This window comes from Anabrus simplex, chromosome 2 (genome assembly GCF_040414725.1).
Source record: "Anabrus simplex isolate iqAnaSimp1 chromosome 2, ASM4041472v1, whole genome shotgun sequence".
Lineage (NCBI taxonomy): Eukaryota > Metazoa > Arthropoda > Insecta > Orthoptera > Tettigoniidae > Anabrus > Anabrus simplex.
The window spans coordinates 197976497-198000364 of NC_090266.1; the positions used below are offsets into that span (position 1 = coordinate 197976497).

At 37.8% G+C, this 23868-nt stretch overlaps 1 protein-coding gene across 1 annotated transcript in view; it reads right to left on the reverse strand.

Annotated features, from left to right (window-relative positions):
• Positions 1-546: 546 nt before the first annotated feature.
• LOC136863482 (transcription initiation factor TFIID subunit 4) overlaps positions 547-23868 on the reverse strand; it is a 681682-nt gene continuing 658360 nt past the window's right edge. Inside the window, exon 13 of the mRNA XM_067139882.2 lies at positions 547-1359. Within this exon, the coding sequence (XP_066995983.1) occupies positions 1246-1359 (114 nt within the window). The 3' untranslated portion in view covers positions 547-1245. The remainder of the gene's footprint in view (positions 1360-23868) is intronic.

A 23868-nucleotide genomic window follows, 5' to 3' on the forward strand; every position in this document is an offset into this window, starting at 1 on the left:
AGGTAGCATTCAGCATTTCTGTAATACATCAAGGATATATAATTTCATAGGAATTTTTAACTATTTTACTGCATATATCCTTGATTGTGTGGTTCTCATAAAAAAATGTTCTTGTAATAAACAGAAAATGTTATTAAATATATAAATATCTGGTGTTTACAGATTGCTTTTATGACAACATATTTAGATAATACCGGTACATGCATTTCACTCACTTCCTCACCCACACACAAAATATATACATACAGCAAATTAACAAAATAACATCTAGGAGTTCTGCTTTGTCTTGCCTGGGAGTAGTTGGTTTGTCATTATACATATCACTTTATTACGTGCTCAACAATAAACTTTTTTCACATGATACTGCAGTAATCTATTTACAGAGAGTACATTATTATACAGCAGATTTTATGCCAGTGATTGAACCTGGACTTGTCATTTATGTCATTTTGTTAATGGGAGATGATATAAAATGGGATAAAGATAGGAATAGTCAGCTGTAGCAGATGATGATCTTTCTGTCATTCATTCATTCATTCATTCATTCATTCATTCATTCATTCATTCATTCATTCCAGCATACACCAACTCTCATACATCTTCTGCAATAGTATTTACAGCAATTCATTAATAACAAAATTAGTCTCAGGCTTCTTTCTTCAACAACAGTAGAACATTTTAACTCTTCCGTTTTTCTCTCTTCTTTGCTCATGTAATTTGACCAAATTACTTTAACAGTTCCCTTCAAACACACATATAAAAAGCATATTCTGTTTCATTAGTTTAAATACTGCACAATGAAGCCACTGAACATGAGCAAGTTCTTTGTGAGTTAACTTCCTCAAAAAAGAGCAGTTTGTATAACACTGAAGATAAATAAAGAAAGTTTTCAATTTTCCATCATAAATGATGGATTTATATATTCCACTGATGAAACTAGAGTTATCACATTGTTTACAATTTCCTTCATTACTCCAAAAGCTAAATACTTTCCTTCCCTATGAAGGAAATATAACTGTTCTGTCTGAAGGAAAAGGACAAATAAACTGAACTGCACTGCAACGTGCTTAACAGTTGATAAAAGTTAGTTATCGAACAAACTCACAGCACAGAATTAAGAGTACATTGCTGACCAAGTTGATAGCACGAAAGGGAAGCACTGAAGAAAATGTACCTTCCAAATGTCTTGTGTAGTCTTCCTTTTTGGTCATTAATAGTCAATATGGTCATCAGTAACACTAGTCATCACTTGAGATAGGACCTGTATAGTAGTGAAGAACCACAGGTTTCTTTTTCTTGCTCAAGGAGGAAAAGGAGATCTCTGAGGTTGATTCTTTTAACACGCGGTCGGATAGGAAGCTGAAACACACACAGTCAATTCTTGAAAAATCATCAATGATGCAAGGTGATTAATATATATTAACAACTGATAATATCTACAGGAAAGTAGGGTACAGTTAAGATTTTTAAGAAATACATACACAGGTTTTCCACAAATAAAACATACACTCAGACATCCCAAATCAACTGAAACAAAAACACAAATGAAATTTGTAGTAAGTCAGCTATTTTCTTCCAGTCAAACATGCAGAAATAATTCAATTCCAAAATACATGTTCAAAATCCTGTAGTGTGTCACCACAAAATGGGGTATATGAACAAAACTTGTGTATTACCGAGCAAACAAACAGTGAATGTGCTGCCAGTATTATTCAAAGGTGGAAGACAGTAAGATGGTGCATAACACCATACATGGATTTTTGCAGTTCTTCATGGCAGAAATACCTCTTAGTAAAATGCAAGTATAGTCCGCGCACCTTTTAGAGATATTTCTTTGTACGGGGGGGGGGGGGGGGGTGTGGAGGAAGGAGGGAGCTCTCACGGTTCCGGTTATAATGCCAACTGAATGAAAATGAAATCTGAATTGAATCAATAATATGATCGATCGATATGAATTTTCTAAACCTTTATTATCTTAAACCAACAACTGTGTCATACACACTTTATATAACATTATATAACACTAGCTGATGTACCCGTGCTTTGCTACGGGATTCTCAGAAAGACTGACTTGGTGGTTTTCCTAACTGAATTCAACATAGGTCATTACAAAAACATCAATAGGAATGTAGCGATTGAAAGCAATGTTATGATATAAAATACTCGATGAAATGAAAAACCGCACACTTTCTCACTTTCAACGAAGAGTACTACGGTGCCGATCTAAGAGTCTAAAGTTCCAGAGCTGGAATAACCAGGTCGCAGACTGCCGTGAACACTCCTCTGTCATTATTCCGTTAAATATGCACACTACTCATTCCAATCAGTGGCTCAGAGTAGGGATTGTATAGCTCGAATACTATGATGAACCAGTGTGTTACGTACTAGATATATCAGAAAATGTATGAACCAGACGAATGGCATGCTAAAGAAGAAAGTTATCTTACACCCCAGCTACTTCCCACCAATATACAGGCAGGCTGTTACAGTCGGTACGACCAAGCGAGTTGGCCGTGTGGTTAGGGGCGCGCAGCCGTAAGATTGCATCCGGGAGATAGTGGATTCGAACCCCACTGCCGGCAACCCTGAAGATGGTATTCTGGAGATGGTGGTTTCGAGCCCCACTGTCGGCAGCCCTGACGATGGTTCTCCGTGGTTTCCCATTTTCACACCAGGCAAATGCCGGGACTGTACCTTAATTAAAGCCACGGCCGCTTCCTTCCACTTCCTACACCTTTCCTATCCCATCGTCGCATAAGACATATCTGTGTCGGTGCGACGTTAAGCAAAAACAAATGGTATTCTGTGGTTTCCCATTTTCACACCAGTCACACCAGGCTGTACCTTAAAGCCAAGGCCACTTCCTTCACACCACTATTCATTTCCTATCCCATCGTCGCCATACCAGTCACACCAGGCTGTACCTTAAAGCCAAGGCCACTTCCTTCAGACCACTATTCATTTCCTATCCCATCGTCGCCATAAGACCTACCTGTGTCGGTGCGATGTCAAGCAAATTTAAAAAACCTCGGTACGCTGCAGTAATCCTATCTATCGGGGATGAGAGGAAAGAGAAGACAAAAAGCACATCACAACAAACAGTGGTCAATGTAGTGTTATTGTTGATAAAGTTTATGAGCTTTCTATATTGCAGGCATTCGCATTAGTTTTCTTTCAACTCTGTGATATTAGGGTGTCTTACAAAATTATTTATATCGTAGACTGTAGTTCCTTATTCTCAGACTTGAATATCGATTTTCACTAAATTCTGTTTACCCATTCTCTCGTGACTCGGCGCTGATATGGACTTAGTAACAAAAATCGAAATTCATGAATTTCTCCTTTTTTTTTGCTAGGGGCTTTACATTGCACCGACACAGATAGGTCTTATGGCGACGATGGGATAGGAAAGGCCTAGGAGTTGGAAGGAAGCGGCCGTGGCCTTAATTAAGGTACAGCCCCAGCATTTGCCTGGTGTGAAAATGGGAAACCACGGAAAACCATCTTCAGGGCTGCCGATAGTGGGATTCGAACCTACTATCTCCCGGATGCAAGCTCACAGCCGCGCGCCTCTACGCGCACGGCCAACTTGCCCGGTGAATTTCTCCTATTATATGCGGTACGGTAACAGTGTATAAGACATAAGTCATCGGAAATTTAATAACTTCTTACATAACTACTACTGACTTACGATATAACTAAAGTTAGGTTAGTTATGTAGTATTTATCGATACGACCACTAATAACATAAATAACTTATTTGAGAATTACATTTCAGACCTTCCCCTAAACTACCATTCCACTCAACATGAATAAAATAATTTGTAGCCTAGATTGCAGTGGTTCATCACCCGTCATTACATACCTATTTTCATTAAATTCTCTTCAGCCGTTTTATCGTGATGCGTGTACATACATACATACATACAGACAGACAGAAATTACGGAAAAGTAAAAAAATGCATTTCGTTGTCACTGTGGACATAACCGACACAGAAATACCATTCTTTTCAAATTCTGAGTAATGGACAGACAAAACTCTTATTTTTTTTTTTTTTTTGCTATGAGCTTTACGTCGCACCGACACAGATAGGTCTTATGGCGACGATGGGATAGGAAAGGCCTAGGAGTTGGAAGGAAGCGGCCGTGGCCTTAATTAAGGTACAGCCCCAGCATTTGCCTGGTGTGAAAATGGGAAACCACGGAAAACCATTTTCAGGGCTGCCGACAGTGGGATTCGAACCTACTATCTCCCGGATGCAAGCTCACAGCCGCGCGCCTCTACGCGCACGGCCAACTCGCCCGGTAAACTCTTATTTTATATATATATGGATTTATCGATACGACCACTAATAACATAAATAACTTATTTGAGAATTACATTTCAGGCCTTCCCCTGAACTACCATTTCACTCAGCGTGAATAAAATAATTTATAGCTGAGCTTGTAGTGGTTCATCACCCGACATTACATACCGATTTTCATTAAATTCTCTTCAGCCGTTTTCTATTGATGCGTGTACAATCAGACAGGCAGGCAGGCAGACAGACAGACAGACAGACAGACAGACAGACAGACAGACAGACAGAAATGATGGAAAAGTAAAAAATGCATTTCTTTGTTATTGTGGACATGACAGATACAGAAATACCATTCATTTCAAATTCTGAGCAATATACAGGCAAAACACTTATTTTATATATAGATTACATTTCAGGTCTTCCCCCAAACTACCATTTCACTCAGTGCGAATAACATTATTGATAGCCTCGATTCTAGCGACCTATTCCCCGACTTTGCATACCAATTTTCGTGAAGATACGGCCGCTAATAAAATAAATATCTGACAATTAAATTTTAGGCCTTCCCTAAACTACCATTTTTCTCAGCGTGTATAGCCTATATTGTAGCGAATTATTTTCCATCTTTGTCTAGCGATTTTCATTAAGACACGACCACTAATAACATAAATAACTTATTTGAGAATTAAATTTCAGGCCTTCCCCTAAACTACCATTTCACTCAGCGTGATTAAAATAATTTATAGCCTAGATTGTAGTGGTTCATCACCCGACTTTACATTCCGATTTTCATTAAATTCTCTTCAGCCGTTTTCTCGTGATGCGTGTACATACATACATACATACATACATACATACATACAGACAGACAGACAGAAATGACGGAAAAGTAAAAAATGCATTTTCTTGTTACTGTGGACATGACCGATACAGAAATACCATTCTTTTCAAATTCTGAGCAATGCACAGACAAAACTCTTATTTTATATATGTAGATTTCTCAATGCGAATCTTGTTCCCAGCATGAATTCTATAGTTTGGCTTTGCTGTGTAAACAACAACAGTACTAGTACGCAAAGTGTACGCCAGATGTCACACAGCAATGCATAAGCGATTCATAGTTTGTGTTTCAAAGGTTGCCAATACGAATCTCGAAGATACCCGAGGTCGACCTATTCAGCACTAGGGTGTCCATGTATTGCTAAAAGGTGCACATACGGTACATTTGGTGATTGTGCTTTGTTATATTAAACAGTGGTGAGGTTGGTTCAGGCATTACATGCCTAAATTTCATTATTGGAAAAAACTATATTGATGATGAATATATACTTTAAATTTTGAGACAGCTCCACCATTTCAATACCAAACATTATATTAATTTATATGTCAAGTAGGACATGTCCTTGATCTAGGATATCTTCAGTTACAGACAACATTAGAACAAAATTCCAATAATATAAAAAATATATACATTAGAAGATAAAATAGTTCTCTTAAAAAATTGCAATACATATAAACATTGTTTCACTTGTAAACTTAAAATTGTAACATTTTGATGTTTAACAGTGTTTCACTTTAAGTCTTTCAATTTGCTTTATGTCGCACCGACACAGGTAAGTTTTATGGCGATGATGGGATAGGAAAGGGCTAGGAATGGGAAAGAAGCAGCTGTTGCCTTAATTAAGGTACAGCCCCAGCATTTGCCTGGTGTGAAAATGAGAAACCACATAATTCTTTTTCTCCACAAGACGTGGTGGTAATGTTGTGTTGACATAGTTGAATGTTACATGTTATGAGAGTCATTATGACAGCCGTATTGGAGTACAGAATATAAAAGTTTCAAACAAATTTATTAAAGGTGATTTTTTAATAAATTTATTTGAAACTTTTACATAGCTGAATGTACTGGAAAATAATATTCTTTTTTTTTTTTTTTTATTAAGATAATTTAGAGTCACTTTAACCCTAAGGTCTTACCGTGACTTCTAACTGTAGAATTTACATTAAATTACAGTAGGGTGAAGAATGGAAAAAAATATAAAAGTGGTATTTTAAACTGAACAGTTAAATTTTTGAATACAGGCCAGTGTCTTTGAAAAACTTGATAATTTGTTTGCACAGTGAAGGAGATGAGTGTGTCCCCTTAATATCCTTAGGTATACCGTGGTACTGGCGCCATTTGTCATACAGTGAACAGTCTGTTATGATGTGCTTCACAGTCAGCACACTATTGCATGTTGTACAGATGGGAGGCAGTTTCTTCTCAAGGAGGTAGCTGTGACTTATCTTGGAGTGGCCAATCCGTATTCTAGTTATTAGGACTTGATCTTGCCTGTGAAGGTTGTGAAGATAGTGTTGTACTGTAGATTCCGTTGTTACTTCGTGGAGTTTGCTGTTCGAAGTTTGAAGCCATTTTATCTTCCACTGTTGGTATAATTTTGTTTTAGCATAAGCAATAATGTCAGTGTGAGGGGTAGCTATTGTTAGATCGCCTAACGGGAGGTAAGTAGCGTCTTTAGCTGCTTGATCAGCAGATTCATTGCCTTGAATACCTCTATGAGAGGGTATCCACACAAAGATGACTTGTTTGCCTTCTTTCATGATGATGTTAAACAACAGTTGTATTTCTTGTACAAGGATGTGTTTCGATGATGGACTTTCTATTGCGTTTAATGCACTTTTTGAATCAGAAAAAATGATGGTGTTATTACAGGTGCTGGTTTTCAAAATATATAGCATAGCCTGCTTTATTGCGTACAGCTCATTAGAGAATACTGTATAGTAGTCAGGCAATCGGTATAGCATGGTACGTTCGGGATATATAATCCCACATCCATTTCTTTCCTCACATTTTGATCCATCAGTATAGATTGCAGTGTGCCTTGGGTATTTATTAGAAATTTCAAGAAATAATTGATGGTAGTGAGATCTGTCAGTTTCATCTTTGACACTGTAATTTATTTCAAAGTTAATTTTTGGAAGGGTAATAGTCCATGGTGGGACATTAAGAGAGTTGTCTGTGAGGAGTATTGGAGGGATATTTAAATTTAGTTCTTCAAGAAACTTGGCTATTCTGACATTGAAAGGCTGTGGTTGTGATCCTGATTTAATGAGTGTACCTTGATGCTTGTTAGGAAAAGCATACAACTTAATTCTTGATTCACTCATAGTTGCTACCTTGAGCGCGTAAGTCAAACTTAGTTGTCTTCGTCTAATTGTGAGTGGTGGTTCATTTGCTTCTATTTGAATGCTGGCTACTGGACTGGTACGGAAGGCTCCTAGAGCAATTCGAAGAGCTGAGGACTGGATGGAATCAAGGATTTTAAGTGAAGACATTCTTGCGGAATTGTATACAATGCTGCCATAGTCTAATTTAGCCCTAATAATGGCTTTGTACGTGTTCATTAGCACTTGGTAGTCTGCCCCCCAGTTCTTTGCTGCCAGGATCTTCATTATGTTCAGCCTTCGCGAGCAGTCATCTTTAAGGTTTTTCAGGTGAGGTATCCAACTTAACGTAGTGTCAAATAAAACTCCTAAGATTTTCATAGTTGTTACTGTTTCAATTTTGTGATTGTCCATGTACAGCTCAGGGTCTTGTACAGTATGTTTACATTTGGAGAAGAGTATGCATTTGGTTTTAGTTTTGGAAAACTTGAACCCTGTAACTTTAGCCCATTTTTGGATATTATCAATTGATTCTTGAAGTAACTGTTGAGTAGTTAATTTATTTCTTCCTGCACTTAGTATAGTCAAATCATCGGCAAAAAGGCAAGCCTTTACTGGTAGGTGAATGTTGGAGACAATGCCATTTATTGCAACGAGGAATAATGTGACACTGATGACTGATCCTTGGGGAACTCCATTGTCAATGGTTACTTCATGTGAAAGAGTTCCATTTGTCCTGACTTGAATTCGGCGATCTTTAAGGAAATTATAAATGAAGTGAAGCATGTTTCCTGAAATATTATGTTTCATCAGTGTTTCAATTAGACAGTCTTTCCACACCATGTCATATGCCTTCTCAATGTCTAAACTAACAGCTATGAGGTGCTGATTATTTAGGAAAGCTTCTCGGATTTCTGATTCTAAACATATCAGAGTATCTGTTGTTGAACGTGCTTGACGAAAACCATTTTGTGCATCACTAAAAAAGTGTATATGTTCCAAATACCAGCGTAATCTCTTGTTAACAATTTTCTCCAGTAGCTTACACATTGTATTTGTCAAGGCGATGGGACGATAATTATCTGGGATCAAAATGTCCTTTCCTGGTTTGAGTATAGGCACTACAATAGCACAATGCCATTGATCTGGAAATAGTTTGGAACTCCATATGTAGTTGAAAATAGCAAGTAGATAATTGAGTGCACTATGTGGAAGCTGTTTTAAAAATTCATATGGAATGGTGTCTGGGCCAGGACTAGATCTGCCGCATTTGTTGAGTTCTGTAACCATTTCTTGTAACTGTAAAGTATCATTATAAGCATAGTTCGGTGTAGGTACAGTTTCACTTAAGTCTATTGGATCTCGAGTTGTTTTCATGCGAAGAAATTCAGGTTCATAATTGTTATCGCTAGAGATTTCTGAAAATGATTTAGCCAGTTGATCAGCTATTTGTTGAGGTTCATTTACAATTGACCCAGCGACTGGATCTCTTAGAGAGGTAATACAGAATTTATTGTATTTGCCACTTATTCTTTGGATTTTATTCCACATAACTTTTTGTGAAGTTTGGCAGGTTAAGGAGGAGATGAATGTTAACCAGGAGGTTTTCTTACTTAATTTTATTTTATTTCGTGCTATTGCTCGGTGTTTTTGAAAATTGATTTTATTTTCAGGCGTAGGATTTCTTTTGTATAGGTAGTAAGCACGGTTTTTATTTTTGATAGCCTCTTTACAGGAGTCATTCCACCAGGGAACCATTTTCTTGAAGGGTATAGGAGCTGTTTTTGGGATGCTCTGGTCAGCAGATTTAATTATTACTTCAGTGAAGTCTTGAACAATATCATTGATGTGCTTAGAAGGAAATTTATTTGTTGGAGTTAGATCGTTTAAATAGTTATTTACAATCTTTCTAAATGATTGCCAATTTGCCTTATTTAAATTCCATTTACAGAATTGGAGTTTTGATGTGTTGTCTGAAGAACTTTGATCATCATTAATTATGATGGGGAAGTGGTCACTTCCTTGTAGAGTTGAATAAATGGACCAGTTAAATAGTGCAGCTATGTCTGGCGTACATATAGTTAAATCTATGCTACTGTATGTTCCGTGTGCTATATCAAAACGAGTTGGAGCAGTTGAGTTCAATAATACTAGAGTAAATTCATCTAGTATCTTCTCTATTTCTTTCCCCCTTGCATCAGTATTGCGACTACCCCATAAACTGTTGTGGCTATTAAAATCACCCATCAAGATGAAGGGTTTGGGGAGTTGGTGTATTAGGTTTCTTAAATCATCAGCGTGAGATGTACTATTCGTAGGAAAATAAACATTACATACACATATAGCTTGTGGAAGGTATAATAAAACTGCGACTGCTTCTAAATCAGTAGTTAAAGGAACCTCTTGATGGTGTAAATTATTTTTAACATAGGTGGCTACGCCTCCACTTGCATGATTTGGATTAATTCGGTTTTTATAATGTACGTTGAACTGTCTTAAATGGGAAACAAAGTTGTCTCTAAAGTTAGTTTCTTGTAGACAGACAACTGAAGGCTGATGTTTATTTAGTAGAAGTTGTAAATACTCTCGCTGTGATCGAAAACTGTTGAGGTTCCATTGAAGTAATGATATAGTCATAAGAATGACAAACAAGTGTAGAGGGAATTTTATCATTATTATGAGAGGGAAGTAGAGTCATCGCTGGAGTAATCTGGAACTAAACTGTTAATTGCTTCACCTCGGTTTTCACTGCTAGCCTTAAGCAGTTTCTTGACTATTCGAGTACTCCTGTTCTTAATAGATTTTTCAGTGTAGTATGGATATAGTTTTTGAAGGGCTTGGGCTAAACCCTCTAGATCTTGGGTGTAATTGGAAGCTATTGCTGCAATGTCATTAATTCCAATACTGTTTTCAAAAAAGGATTGGAGTTGTAAGTAATTGAGGGGAAAGGACTGAGGGTTGGCTTCTAGAACTTGCTTAATTGGCTTAAGCATATCACTAATAGTTGTGCTTTCTTTTTCTGTCTTTGGTTTCTTGTAAGTTTGTTTTGTCTTGTGTTTCCCTGTCTGTTCACTTGTCTTAGGTTCAGTTGTTAGGGGAGGTTCCTTAAAATCAAGGTCTTTTCTGCCTGTAGTTTCACTGCTAGATAGTGATATTGGTCTCTTTGATCCAGCAAGATGAACATATGAGGGGTTTTGAGGGCATTCCAAATGAGAGGTTAGAGTCGTTTCGCCTGAGGGTAAAGGCCCACAGTTTTGATTTTGAGAACACTGAAGAGATGTAGATGTAGCAGTTGTCTGAACAGTAGTTTGTGAGGGAGTACAGGTAATATTTTCTTGACAGTTTGTTTCAATTTTTTGTGTATCCTCTACTAGTTGGGGAAATTCTGTTAGATTGATCTTGCCACGAGAATGACTGTTTTGATTTAATGAGGAGCCTTCATTTATTATTTCATCATTATCAGGACAGTTTCTAGCTAAGTGCCCCTCAGTTTTACAAAGAAAGCAGGTGGGTGTGTCAGAGGATAAATAAATCCAGTAATTGGTACCCTCATATTCGATTTGGAGTGAGTCTGGAAGTTTGTTAAAGTCTTCATTTTGAATATAAATCTGTCTCCGAAAACTGAGAATGTGAGAAAATCCGGGGATTGTTAAACCTGCTCTAATAGGTGATATCTTTGACATTGGTTTAATGCCGAGTTTGAGAAATTCTTCTTCAATAACAATATTGGGAATCACAGGGCAAACATTGGATAGAATAACTCGTTTGTTTTTAGTTAGGAGAGGTCTTATTTCCAAGGAGACATTATTTATGAGAATCTTAGGATGTTTTGAAATTAATTCTTCAACACACTTTTGACTTGCAAGGAAGATACATATTCTTCCATTAGATATCCGTGAGACAAATCGGATGTTACTAGGGCTAGTGACTTTTCCAATTGCTAGTATATAATCTCGGATACTAATACCATCGCAAGATTCAATAACAATAGCTTGATCTTTGGTAGGGTAGGATTGCATTGCTGCAGAGTAACTTAACCTTGGGTTGTTAGGAGATTGATTAAGTGTGTTAGGAACAGTAATAGAGGTTGTCATGAGGTTACCTGGTTCACCGGTACGGGTGGGAATTATGCTTTCTTTATTCTGTCCATTCGTGAGGTTACTTGAGACTTGCTGATTTTCATTATTTAGATTCATTGAGTTAGAAAAAACTTGCCGACCTCCATCAACAGAGGCGGCCATTATCGGTTAGCTAACAAGATGAGGTTATAGGTATGAGAGTGATCCTTTAATGAACACTAATCTCCACAACACAGATTTAAAACCACACTCACTACAAAAGTACTTAGCAGCTTCACTCTGGTGCTTCAGACGGTAAATTTTAGCTTAGAATGACCGATTATTCAATAGTTCCAAGCGACAATATTACACGCGAACATCATGTAAGTCACTGCGATAATATTCTTGGTCAGGTGAGGTAGTACATTTTGAGTGTATGAGGCTAATTAGATTGGGGAACTCCTCTCAAAAGAAGGTAAAGAAATAAAACTTGAAATTAAAAGTGGTAGAAAAACATTGAAACTGAAGAAATGAGTGCCGTAGAATAGGCTTTTGCATTGAAATGAGGAGTCTAAAAACAGAAAGAAAAAGGAAACTAAGAACAGAGACCAAAAGGAATAAGCTGTTACTTATGAAAGACTATGATTGAGTACTCCCTGCTGGTCTGATTGTACACATACTGAATACTGGCAGGCTTATGCTGGATTGGAAGTGACTGGATTGCCACAGCGAGCAGCTTCATTTCAAAGGAGGGGGAGGGGAAATGACAGGAGTATGAGTGGGGGGAGAGGATGGGAGAAGTTTGCCTATTGTCTGCTGCAACCATACTATTTGTATTTGCTGTGAAAAATATTTTAATAAGTTCATCAAAGAGAATGTTAGCTTTTGGGTATTTAATTGAGATTAGTGTTAGGATGGTTTTTCTGATCAATATAAATGTAAATATTTTCGAAGATGTTCAGAAGAGTGCCCTTATTAATTATGCATAAAATAATAAAGACTATTTTTAATTAAGTTGCTTCATTTTCAGGTATAATTCTGTTATATGTTTTCCTTTTTGGGTAGTTTATATATTTGTTTATTCATAAATTAGTTTTGACAGACTGAAGAATTTAACAGTTATAAATGAACTAAGTTGAAACAGAAAAGAAATAGCTTCAAATGCCACAAATTGATATGAAGATGAAAAAGAATGACCAAAGTTTGTCAATTGAAAACTCATGGCTGAAACTAATAATTCACTGAATTTTCTTGACCTCACAGTAACTAGAAACAATAATAATATTTCTCTGAATATCTACACAAAACCTACTGAAACTAACAATTTCATAAAACAAGATTCCCTCCACCCTGGAGCTCATAAAAGAGCAACGTTTTTCACTCTGATCTATAGAGTCTTCATCATCCCTTTATCTCGTAAGAACCTTAAGAGAGAAATCAAGATTATTTGTTCAATAGCTATTAATAATGGTTATAAAACAAATTTTGTTGATAGAATTACACTAGAGTCCTGTTAATCCGAACTCCGTTAATCCGAACGTCTGGTTAATCCGAACTGAAGTATTCAATTTTAAAAAAAAAATCTCCTTATTGAAATGAAAGAACATATTATAGAATGAAGATTTCCTTGCACTTTACTAGTCATATTTTACTAGAATAACTTAATGTAAACATAATTACACATCATAAACCATCAATCACTGTTTATCTTTACAAAGTCTGTTAGTTTCTTTTGCCGTTGTGATTGGAACCTACTCAAAGAAGCAGTGTTAAACCAGCGTCTCATAAACATCACATCAGTGAGCGTAGCAGCGGAGTGTTGCTCGATGTAGCGTACGGCAAGTTCTAAGGTGGCCGCAGCATCTGAATGTGACACTAGTTGTTCATTGAGGTCTTCTTCGTCGTCACTCTGTTCCTCATCAACTACAGATTCTTTCTCCATCATAGCTACAATTCTTTGGTTTGTTTGTAATTGATGACAGTCAGCTTCCATCCACTCGCTAATGTCATTTTCACTGTCGTTTCCTCGTCTACGGGTTCTTAAATACCCTACTGTAATTTTGTATTTTGTTATTGTAACTGCTAAAGAATGGACATTTCAAATTACAGTATGTACTGTACTGTATTGTAGAAACTATTTTCCGCAGACGGTTGAGGCGCTGGCCTTCTGACCCCAACTTGGCAGGTTCGATCCTGGCTCAGTCCGGTGGTATATGAAGGTGGTAGCCTTGTGTAAGTAGATTTACTGGCACATAAAAGAACTACTGCGGGAGAAAATCCCGGCACCTAGGCGTCTCCGGAAACCGTAAAAGTAGTTAGCGGGACGTAAAAGCAATAACATTATTATTAGAAAATATTTTCCGGTTAATCCAAAAATTTCATAATCCGAACAGGCTCCAGTCCCAATTAGTTCGGATTAACGAGACTCTACTGTATTAATAAAATAAAGAAACAAACCAACCACCTTGATCATCAGATTTTCCATGAAGAAATAAAAGAAAAACTTTGTTAACTTCATGTATAATAATGACAATATTTCTCAAAATACCAATTTACTAAAAAACAGAATTACAACATAGCATTTAAAGCCATTAACACAAATTCTGATTTATTTCACACCCCACACAGAATTGTTAATACTAATAAAAGATTTTTGAATTTCAAAGTATATACAGTAAGTTAAAACGTGCCCAATGTGAAGCCAGGTAGCTCTATAGGTCAGACTGGAAGGAGTCTCATCACCCGATATCAGATACACACTAATGCAAAAACATAACAAATATTCAGCTGAGGCCATGGCCGCTTCCTTCCAACTCCTAGGCCTTTCCTATCCCAACGTCATCATAACACCTATCTGTGTCGGTACGACGTAAAACCACTAGCAAAAAAAAAAACAACCCTCAGCCATGAGTGTTCGCACGACAGACTTTGATCATTCTTTATCATCTTTAGATCATTACTCAGTAATTTTACACATAATAAATAGAGGCAATCTTCTGAACATCTACGAAAATATTTACATTCACAATTAAATCATGGAATCATTCATTAATTAACTCATTCATGCATTCAGGTAGCCATATGCATAGTGCCTGTTGTCTGATAAATAAATAAATAAATAAATCAATAAAATAACTTGTCCTGACTGACTGACCGATTCATCATCGCTGAGCCAAAACTACTGGACATAAAGAAATGAAATTTTGGGGATACATTCATATTAAGATGTAGATGCTTGCTAAGAGAGGATTTTTGGATATTCCGTCACTAAGGGGGTGAAAAAGGGGTTGAAATTTCAAAATGAGTGTTTCTATATCTCAAAACTTTTAATTTTTAAAATGAGTGTATCTATATTTCAAAACTTTGAAAATTTGAAAGTTTACAGATGTAAAAATTGGCATGTAGAATTTTCGTTAAAAATAAAGAAACATGTACTTTTTTGTTTTCTGAAAATCCCAATAGAAGGGGTGAAAAGGGGTGAAAAAGGGTTGAATGCCTTTAATGAGGATACTTATATCTCAGAAACTGAAGATATTACAGACCTGGAAATTGGTGTTTGGGATCTCCTTTAAAAATAAAGAAACACATTTTTTTCTTTTGGAAAATCCAATTAATGGAGGGAAGGGGGTGAATTTTTAAAATGAGTGTATCTATATCTCAAAATTTTTAAATCTTATAGATGTAAAAATTGGTATTTAGAATCTCCTTTAAAAATAAAGAAATACGTATTTTTTGTTTTCAGAAAATCCCAATAGAAAGGGTGGAAAAGGGTAAAAATGGGTTGAATCCCTTTAATGAGGGTAGTTATATTTCAGAACCTGAAGATATTACAGACCTGAAAATGGGTATTTGGGATGTACTTTAAAAATAAAGAAACAAGTATTTTTTCGTTTTTGAAAAATCCAAATAATGGGGGGGTGAAAAGGGGGGTGATTTTTAAAATGAGTGTAACTACATCTTAAAACTTTAAAGGTTTACAGATGTAAAAACTGGTATTTAGAATCTTCTTTAAAAATAAAGGAACATATACTTTTTGTTTTTGGAAAATCCCAATAGGAGGGGTGAAAAAGGGGTTGAATGCCTTTAATGAGGATACTTATATCTCAGAAACCGAAAATATTACAGACTGAAAATTGGTATTTGGGATCTCCTTTAAAAATAAAGAAACATTTTTTTTTGCTTTTGAATAATCCAAATAGTGGGAGGTGAAAAGGGGGTGGATTTTTAAAACGAGTGTATTTATATCTCAAAACTTTAAAAGTTTGCACATGTAAAATTGACATTTAGAATCTCGTTTAAGAATAAAGGAACACATACTTTTTTGTTTTCTGTAAATCCCAATAGGAGGAGTGTAGAAAGGTGAATAATGGGTTGAATGCCTTTAACCTGGATCCGCCCAGCGTGCCATATATGGCACGGCAAACTACACCGTTTTCTTGGACTCTTATTATTGAAACCGCGCGCACTGTATTGTTTACTATGGTATTGTCGTGTTTAGATAAGTCCCGCCTAACATCTAACGTGGTTTGTTTTAGTATATCGTGCTCATTGGTACGGCATAGCGACATAAAAAGAAGTCTTGTTTTCACGAGTGTCAGTAATGGCTGCACATTTGAAATAAGTAATTCCTGATTTACTTCTATAGTTACTTATATGGACCCTGTTATACTATATTTTTCTCTAAGGTGCGTATATGTATGAGGATTAGCTAAGATATGCCTTGGTGATGATTGGTCTCCTTTCATTTGAAGTAGAAGTTTGGTGGTACTTATCTGGCACGCTGGGCGGAAGTGCTGTCTTTCTGCCCGGCACAACTCTACCTATAATTGTTATAGTTCTGATGTCACTTTCTGTTCATTTCATTCTTCTTTATCAACCTAGCAACGCATAATATGTAGGTTGAAAGTTATATGTTTTAATTTAACAATTTTTAATCACACAGAGTAAAAGTTTCACATAAAATTGACACTACATTGCGATTTTCTTGTTGAATTCTTTCTTTTAAGCAGTTATTCATCTTGTATTTTCATGTGCTTTACATTTGTGGGTTCATACATTTTTCTAAGAGAATTTCATTATGAGAAGTACTCGACTTGTTGGAAAATGATGAACTTTTCGACGTAGAAAAGGTATTCATCGAGCCTCCAGACGCTGCAGTTTTGTCGGATGATGACAGCAGGGATGAAGATGGAGATGGCTTTGCCAACAATTTATCTGGTAGCCGGCTTCGAGCGAACGCAGAAAAAAAAGTGGTGATGGGCAATAATTGCCTGGCTCATCGATATAGGAATGCATAATGCATGGCAGCTGAAACCCATGTCTCGAGAAGGCATTTCTCACCTTGATTTTCGACGAGCAACTGTCCAGACGTATCTCACACGCTACAAAAATGCTCCCATGATCAGCAGATCTCATTGTTTTGGACATAATGCAGTGCAGGAACTTCGGTATAAGTGCAATGTAGGTTTATGTGTAGAATGTTTTACTGATTATCACATGCACAAAGGTAGTGTGTACTTGCCTTTCAGAGCATCACCATAAGTGCAGTACTCCCATGAACAGGTGACTTATCTCTGTACATACCGCTGCTATAATTCCTCATGCAGACTATCTGATTGCCTCAAGATGTAATAAGTGATTTGGGTAGCTTGTGAGATTTTAGTATTATTATTTAAAATATAAATTCATTTCCTCATACAATTAATAACTCAGGTCATCTAAAACCCCCTATAAGATCATCCCTAGCACCAAAAATCAAACATCTAGATATTTTTAATAGTTCTGGAACAACATTATTTTTGTAATATATTCAATTATTGAAGAAAAGCTTGTGTACTGATGATTTATAAAGGAAAGTATTGGATAAAAGCATATCTTTAAGCCAAATGTGGAATAACCTACCGCCCAGCGTGCCATATATGGCATGGGCCTTTCCTCGCAGGTTACATGTCGAATAAATAAAATTAAACCTTTTCCGGGATCTTCATATGCACATTATCCAACGCTGAAAGTTACAAGATGATACTCAAAAAATAAAATCTTGGGCAGATTCAGGTTAATGAGGATACATATATCTCAGAAACTGAAGACATTACAAAACTGAAAATTAGTGTATGGGATCTCCTTTAAAAATAAAGAAACACACATTTTTTTTTTTTTTTTGTGTTTGGAAAATCCAATTAATGGCGGTTAAACAGGAGTGACAAATTGGGGTGAATTTTTTTAAATACTATATATACAGAATATCTGAGAAACGTAAAATGTTACAGACGTATAAAGTGGTATTTGGAATCTCCTGTAAATGTAAAGAAACATAGGTGATTTGTTTTTGGAAACTCCTCTTAAGGGGAACTAAAAACGGGGTGAAATTTTAAAATGAGAATGTATACAGTGCCGGTATATCTCAAAAACTTAACATGGTACAGAAGTGAATAATGGTATTTTTTATCTCCATTAAAAATAAAGAAACGTGTATTTTTAGTTTTCTTTTTTTTTTTTGCTAGGGGCTTTACGTCGCACCGACACAGATAGGTCTTATGGCGACAGTGGGACAGGAAAGGCCTAGGAGTTGGAAGGAAGCGGCCGTGGCCTTAATTAAGGTACAGCCCCAGCATTTGCCTGGTGTGAAAATGGGGAAACCACGGAAAACCATCTTCAGGGCTGCCGATAGTGGGATTCGAACCTACTATCTCCCGGATGCAAGCTCACAGCCGCGCGCCTCTACGCGCACGGCCAACTCGCCCGGTTTTTTAGTTTTCGGGAATAGCAGTTGCGTGGAGGGGTGGGGATAAAAGTGGCCGAAATGGTGTTGAAATATTTTAATTAGGCTACTGATGTCTCAAGAATGAAGATGTTACAGACGTGAAATTTGATATTTGGAATCTGCTTTAAAAGTAAAGAACACGTATTCTCGGAAAATCCAATGAGTGAGGGGGAGGGGGCTAGGTGAAAGAATTGAAAAAATAATTGACTTATTTGTATGAGAATACTTACATCTAATAAAATTTAAAGTTGTAAGAGACGTGAAAGTTGGTATTTGGATCTCCCTTAATAACAAAGAAAAACCTGTTTGGGGGGGGGGGGGGGATCATCTTGGGGGGCGGGAGTGAAAAGGAGTTGAATTCTTTTCATGAGGACACATAAATCAAAAACTGAAGAAGTTAGAGCCGTGATAATTGGTATTTACAAGATCCTTTACTATTAAAGAAACACGTATTTTTTGCCGGAAAATTCACTTTGGGAGGGGGGGGGGGAGAGGAGTGTGAAAGGAAGTGAAAAAATGTGAATTATATATATGGGGATACATATATCTCAAAACTGAAGGTAATAGACATGAACATTGGTGTTTAGAATCTCCTTTAAACATAAAGAAACATGCCTTCTTTTAATTTTTTGGGGGGGTGTAAGTAAACTTAACGGCAGTGGGGTGTGAAAGGAGGTGAGACCAATTGATTTTACTGTTCATAATGTACTTATAAGGAGCCTCCGTTGCTCAGGCAGCAGCACGCTGGCCTCTCACAACTGGGTTCCATGGTTCAAATCCCGGTCACTCCATGTGACATTCGTGCTGGACAAAATGGAGGCGGGGCAGGTTTTTCTCGGGATACTCCGGTTTTCCCTGTCATCATTCATTCCAGCAACACTGTCCAATATCATTTCATTTCATTTGTCATTCATTAATCATTGCCCCAGAGGAGTGCGACAGGCTTCGGCAGCCGGCACAATTCCTATTGTGGCCGCTAGATGGGGGCTTTATTCATTCCATTCCTGACCCTGTTGAATGACTGGAAACAGGCTGTAGATTTTTGATGTACTTATTCTGATCATAAACCGATCGTCCGACTCGTTGGCTGAATGGTCAGCGTACTGGCCTTCGGTTGAGAGGGTCCCGGGTTCGATTCCCGGCCGGGTCGGGGATTTTAACCTTCATTGGTTAATTCCAATGGCCCGGGGGCTGGGTGTTTGTTCTGTCCCCAACATCCCTGCAACTCACACACCGCACATAACACTATCCTCTACCACAATAACACGCAGTTACCTACACATGGCAGATGTCGCCCACCCTCATCGGAGGGTCTGCCTTACAAGGGCTGCACTCGGCTAGAAATAGCCACACGAAATTATTATTATTATTATTATAAACCGATCATTTTTAATCTTTCCTGTGTTCGTTTACAAGAGCCATCTTTTCCTTCGGAGAACGTTCTTAGATTACAGTAGATTCTCCTGGCATATAAATAAAAATTTTAATACATTTGAAATAAACGATAGGAATGAGATTGACCGTCCAATTGTTCACCTCTATAATAAGGTCAATAATGCACGGAAATACAGTATGTCATTCGTATCATCAGAAATCCCGCACACTTGCCTACGAGCGACAAATGTGCTGGTCACATTGTCAACAATGACAATGGCAGCCGATGTAATTTACCGCCAAGTAGCAGTATTGCATCTTGCTGTGGGGTCCAGAACATCTATAATAATAATAATTAATAATAATAATAATAATAATAATAATAATAATAATAATAATAATGTAAATCCCGTGCCCAGTCAGCTTTCGTGGGGGTCTGGCACCGAACTGAGTAAGCGCTAGACATAACTCCTCGGAAGACACTGGGGTGGGGGGCCTCAACCCCGACACGGCGCGTCCCATATGGCTGATAGGGGATGCTCCTGTAGATATGCAGGACAGGTGTGAATAAGGCCAAGCCAAATAAGCACCCGCGCATCAACTGAGGCAAAAAGGACTGCAGTCAACGGTCTCGACGGCGGAAGAGGATATTTCCCAACGGCTGAGAGAGCGGATGAACTGGCTCTTCGGCTTACAACCGAAGTTCTAACCACGGACTCCTAATTAATCGTAAATGATAATTTAGCCGGAAGACACCAAGAGGCACCTCTCGATCTTAACCATCGAGTTGTAACCTTGTGATCATACCAGTATGATCACCCCCTGCATGTATCTTCAACTTGCAACATTGGCATGATGGATAACACGTTATCACAGCAACTACCCCAGGCTCTGGACACACCTAGTCCGGTTTCTCCCGATCATCGAATTCTGGGGGATCGAGAGCATCATGGAGAGAAGAGTCGGAGCTTCTCAAAATCTCTTCGTCCCAAGAAAAAGACCTTCTTAGGTACAATTAATGTCGACACCCTACTGAAAACAGGCAAGCTTAAACAGCTAACGGACACCCTGGATAAGTTCGATATTCAAATCATAGCACTCCAGGAAACGCGCTACCAGGATGAAAACCATTTTGACTCTGAAGAGTACAGGATATTTAAGGGTAAACCTGCCATAAGAATCCATGGGAACTTAACACAACTTGGAACAGCTTTTGCTGTACGAAAAACTATCATCAGTTCTGTACTTGACTTTACATCCCCATCTGAAAGAATCTCAGTACTTACTGTGAAATCTGGCAATAAAGCTTACTCCTTGGTCAATGCCCACGCTCCCACAAACACTGACAATAAGAAAAACCCAGAGAAAGTGGAAGCTTTCTGGGAACTCTTAGAAGAAACCACTAGCAAGATTCCAAAGCATCACGTGAAAATCTTAGTAGGTGATTTTAATGCACAGGTTGGCAGAGAGAGGAAACACAAATGGATTGTTGGTCATCACTCGGCACATTGGAGAACGAACAAGAATGGAGAACGTCTTATAGACTTCTGTAAAACCTTTGTCTTAAAACTAATGTCTACGCATTTTGCGAGACCCCCACATAAGAAGAAAACGTGGAAATCACCAAACCCGTTATTGGGCGAATTCCAGATCGATCATGTCGCAATCTCCAGAAAGAATATGTGTGAGATCCAAAATGTTAGAGTACGGAAGGGAGTTGTCGACTCAGACCACTACCTAACACAAATCAAAGTGAGATTCCAACCCAACAGATGCAGACCTAAACACAAAAGATCTCGAAGAGTTGATCCAGAATGTCTTCGACAGAACGCCACGACCTTTCTACAAGACATACGAGAGCAGGACCCCAAGGAGTGGCCAGGCCTTCGTAAAACACTTCAGACATCAGCCATGAAATTAGGACAGCCTCCAAGGAAACGCAAACATAGGTGGTGGAATACGACCTGTGATAAAGCCATTGATGAACGGATGAAAGCATGGAATCAGTGGAATGGACATCAAACAACTAAGAGATGGGAGACCTTCCTAAAAGTTCAGAAAATCTCCTCAAAAATAATCCGCAGGGAGAAACGAGCCTATGACAAAAATAGACTCGTGGAAATCGAACAAGATTTCCTTAGAAACAACTCCAGGAATTTCTACAAGACCTTCCGTGAAAATTTATCTAGCTATCAACCACCATCTTTACGTTTCCGTCGAGCAAATGGAACATTAGAAACGAACACCAAAGAGAACTGCACTATTCTAGCTGACTACTTCCGAGACCTCCTCAATTGTGATCCTCCAAAGGAAAGACTGAACTTTGAAAAGCCCATGCCCAACCCCGATTCACAGCCACCGACAATACAGGAAACAGCAGAGATCATACGATCGCTTAAAAATAATAAAGCTCCTGGAGAGGACGGCATCACTGCGGAGATGTGTAAACTTGGAGATGATCTTGTAAGCAAAATTCATGCAATCCTAGTAGAAATATGGGAAATGGAAATGATTCCACAGGATTGGAAGTGTGCATTAATACACCCATTGCACAAGAAAGGTGACAAGGCAGATCCAAACAACTATAGAGGCATATCTCTACTGCCAATCGCATACAAAATCCTTTCCAAAGCTCTCTTGAACCAGTTAGAAGAACAGACAGATCATCTGATTGGCGAGTACCAAGCGGATTTCAGGAAAGGTCGATCATGTGCGGAACAAATATGGAACTTGAAGACGATATTAAGGATTTGCCGAAGTGCCAGCACGATCGTCACCTTTGTGGATTTTAAGAAGGCGTATGACTCTGTGGAGAGACAGACAGTATTTGATACTCTAGAAGAACTCAGAGTGGACAAGAAGACCAGAGCACTTATCCAGCAGACCCTCACAAGTACGACCTCTAAAGTGAAATTCCTTGGAGAAATCTCTGAGCCTTTTGAAATATGTACGGGCGTTCGTCAAGGTGACAGCATCTCCCCTATTCTGTTTAACTTAGTTCTAGACAAAGTTATTAGAGAGTGGGAAAAGGATATCAAGGGTGTGAACATCGGAAATTTGGGAAGCAAGGTCAATGTGAAATGTTTAGCATTTGCTGATGATCTCGCAATCATTACTAAGACCAAGGATGAAACAAGGTATGCCATACAGAGACTACACAATATAGCATCAAAGGCAGGCCTCCAGATATCCTACGAGAAAACCAAGTACATGGAAAATCTACATCAAAATAGCAAAAGAACTCCGTTGGAGATGGAAAACGGCACAATTTCACAGGCGCCCTCCTTCAAATACCTTGGAGAAATTATACTACCATCAGGATTAGACAGTAGTGCCAATGTAGAAAGAAACACCAAACTACATAAGGCATACAGACTGACGTGGAATTACTACAACAAAAGAGTCATATCGCGTAATGCAAAATTACGACACTACAAGACAGTTGTATTGCCTGAAGCTTTATATGCCTCAGAAACCATATGCTTAGGTGGTCAATCTAAAATTACAGAAATTGAAAAGCAGGAGCGGAAAATTCTCAGGAAAATTTATGGTCCTACGAGAGAAAATGGAATGTGGATTACGAGGAAAACAGCAGACCTCTACTCCTTTACCGACAGGTTTACTGATGCCGTACGGAAAAGGCGCCTTAATTTCTATGGCCATATCTACAGAATGAACAGCGACAGACTAACTAAAAGATTATTCAAAGTAATCAACTCAAAGAAGGTCAAAATAAAATGGCTAGAAGAAACTAAGGCGGACCTCCAAGAAATAAATATTACAGACAACATCATGGAAAATCGTGGAGCTTTTAGAACCAAAGTAGCCAATCATAAATTTAGGGAGAAACCAAAAAAGACAACTGGTAGGAAGTGGTTGACAGAACGCAAGATGCAACACAGTGCATTCATGAAGAGATTTTGGGAGGATAAGAAGGCACAAACCATCAAACCAACTAACAAGTTCAAACGCGCTCTATGAATGGGCATAACGAAGAAAGAAAGAAAGAAAGAAAGAAAGAAAGAAAGAAAGAAGAATAATGTAAATCCAACTGATATCACCACCCTAATTGTAATAATAATAATAATAATAATAATAATAATAATAATAATAATAATAATAATAATAATAATAATAATAATAATAATAATAATGTTCTGGACCGTCGTCAAATGTGCAGACCGCGCTGGAAACGGGTCCTGGATGG